Genomic DNA, 2,960 nt, shown 5'->3' with positions numbered 1-2,960 from the left:
AGCTCAGCTCTTCATCTTTTAGGACCAAACAGAGTCGGCGGACAAGGACACTGAAGGACGCTCTCGTGCTAGTCCAGCTCAGTAGCGTCGCCGACTCGTCAGACCAAGCCGGCCGCAGTCAGATCTGCGCGGTGGAGTTGGCACGACAGGTTGGATTCTAGAAACCGGCCGATGTGTATGCAGGTCGTCCAATGCAAGCTCAGTCATTACTCTTGTTCTCTCTCAGTATATATCTCCAACATCTGTTTGGACACGAGATGGAAGGATAAGGCGACCGACGTACGTAGCTAGAGAGACTCAGGAGAGCACGTGTTTGGTGTGCGTTCAACAGGAGCTAGGCATAACGGATCTCACACGCACGCTGGCTTCGAAAAGTCTCTGAAACAGAAGCAACTTGCGAGTACGGATCGCGCCGTTCCCACAATTTAGTCCACGGGGGATCAAGGCTCTACTGCAATTATTTGAGCATCGGGAGGGCAATAATAATGAGCAAGCGAACAACTTCACTTCATCCACTCGGCCAGTTTGGCAGGGCTCCGGCTCCGGCTTCGTGCGCTTACCGAAGCACGGAGGAGCCGGAGCCGCACCAAATGGCATTGACCGCGGAGCCATTTTTTGGCACATTTGGGAGGAGCCGGAGCCGTTTTAGGCCTGCATGGAGGAGCCCAAAAAAGTGGCTCCGCGGCTCCGGCTCCAGCTCCGCACGAGGAGCCCCTCGCGAGGAGCCCTGCCAAACTCGCCCTATATATCGACGTGGTGCGCCAAGCAACGTACTTACGTCATATATTCTGGACGGTTCAGTTTCATCAAAACCTAGACGGTTCAGTCACAAATTTCTCTGCATCTCGTTGATTACCAGAGAGCACGGCGGCAATAATCAAGTTGATGTACTGCGCACATGTCCAGATAGCAGATATGATGTGCCCAAGCTATAGTTGTCTGTCAATGTGGGAATGCCGCCGATCGAAGATGGCCGGGAGTGGGCGGGGCGGGGCATCGAACGTTGTTGCACAATCCACGGGAGAGGCAGCCAATTGGAGGAGCAGCGCTGTATCCGGCTCAAGGAAGGAGAAACTGGGAGAGAACCATAGGACGGAGATTGTAGCTAGGGTTCTCGTTCGTCGCTGAATGAAGCTGAAAATTCAGGTTTCTGAGGAGGAGCAGCTCCATAGTTTTTTTTTTTGAACGAACTGGCACAGACTGTGTGCCATTTCTATATTAATATAGAAGTTAAGAAATGAGTTTGTAACGTCTGGGACGATCGGCAGTTGGGCACCATATATATTCATAGACATTATGCACAGGTTCATTATATTATATAATAACAAATCGTGAATGCATGCAAAGCTGTGTCAACTTCTAGTCCCGGTCGTCGGCTTGTACAGGTCGATGTCTCGGGGCTAGATCGGGCAAATCATCCATCGCCAAAATCCCAGAGCGCCGGCGAGAAGGACGAAGACGAAGCGCGTACGCCGGGCCAGAGGCTACAGCGACGCTGCGGGGAGCATCACCATGCACATGCGCAGCGTGAACGCCACGACCACGGACGCGACGGCCACCATCATCCCCCACTTCTGCACCCTGGCCACCGCCGCCTCGCCGGGCCTCGCCACGATCGAGAACATTGAGAGCACCAGGCTCGAGAAGAAGCCCAGGCTGATGAACGCCAGGCCCGCGCTGTACAGGGCGGCGGCGCCGGCGGGCTGCTTGCTCTGCTGGCTCGGGGAGTCGTCCCTGCTGGGGCGGTTGACGAACAGCACCAGCGAGGCCGACGCGGCGAAGAGGCACACGGTCTGGACGCTCTTCGCCACGCGCCTCGACTCCGCGTCCAGCTGGTCGGCCGGCTCCTGGTCGCGTCCTCCTTCGCCGGCGGAGGCGGCGGCTTGCAGCGGCGTCGCCGCCTCGATGTCGAACGCGTGGACGACGGTCGTGATCGATGTCGGCGCCGCCTCTTGTTCTTGCGCCGGAGGAGCGGGCTCCTCCTCCGCCTGCGCTGGGCGCCCGGCGAGCTCGGCGCCGAGCAGCAGGCTAGTCCGGTCGTTGAAGGAGCCGGTGAGGACGCGGGCGTAGTCAGCGGCGGAAGGGATGGAAGACTTGATCTTCTCGAGAGCTGGCCGGAACATCCCCGCGATATCCATGATCGAATTCCAGCTAGCAGTGACCACCCTACACCACTCAGACTAAGCTCGCTTGCCGCTAGCTAGTGATTGAGTGTGCCCACGCGCATGCCAGTTGCGGTGGTTATGGAGCCAAAGCCGGCCACCATCTCTTTAACGCCACCGCAACTTAGAAGTATGAATTATAAATAGCTGACGTTGGATGGTGACGGGTGAAACAAGGGCCCATCTCCAAGGTCACTTTTTCCTAAAAACGATATGAATAATATTGATCTACCAAGATTTAAGCTAGTTAAATTAATTAATATAATCATGCATGATGGACCAAAAATAACGAGATCAGCCTAGGAGAAACTAGATGTTTTTCATTAAGATACTCCCTCCATCCTAAATTATAGGTCGTTTTAGCTTTTCTAGATACATAGTTTTTGCTATACACCTAAATATAAAGTCATGTCTACATACATAGCAAAAATATGTATGTAGAAAAATCAAAATGACCTACAATTCACCTCAACCAGTTGAAATAGACCCACTTCCTATGTATGTTAGAGCCTACAAAGAACACATAAAAACATTTCAGTTTTTTAGACAAAGAAAGCTTTATTAATGGAAAGTTCTGCAACAATTCGATACACCCATGCATTACTTAAGAGTGAAAAAACAAGAATAAAACACAGTGTGCTCTAAGCAGCATAGAATCTCAAACTCAACATAGTATAACTCAAAACCACCCAATAAAAAATATTTTGTAACCTATAAAAAATTAGCGTTCTATAAACAAAGGATGATATGCATATTCCAAAAATGGGCCCTACGTACATTTGAAAATATCTAGCCACC

General features: G+C 51.8%; 1 protein-coding gene across 1 annotated transcript; it reads right to left on the bottom strand.

Moving 5' to 3' along the window:
- Positions 1 to 1,238: 1,238 nt before the first annotated feature.
- Positions 1,239 to 2,282, bottom strand: LOC117858661 (uncharacterized). The gene has a single exon (XM_034741765.2). It carries the CDS (start codon positions 2,136 to 2,138, stop codon positions 1,485 to 1,487), a length of 654 nt encoding a protein of 217 aa, XP_034597656.1. The 5' UTR covers positions 2,139 to 2,282; the 3' UTR covers positions 1,239 to 1,484.
- Between the last annotated feature and the right edge of the window lie 678 nt (positions 2,283 to 2,960).

The sequence above is a fragment of the Setaria viridis genome, chromosome 5 (genome assembly GCF_005286985.2).
Source record: "Setaria viridis chromosome 5, Setaria_viridis_v4.0, whole genome shotgun sequence".
Lineage (NCBI taxonomy): Eukaryota > Viridiplantae > Streptophyta > Magnoliopsida > Poales > Poaceae > Setaria > Setaria viridis.
The sequence above is the reverse complement of the archived record's forward strand: the minus strand, read 5'-3'. Positions and strand labels throughout refer to the sequence as shown.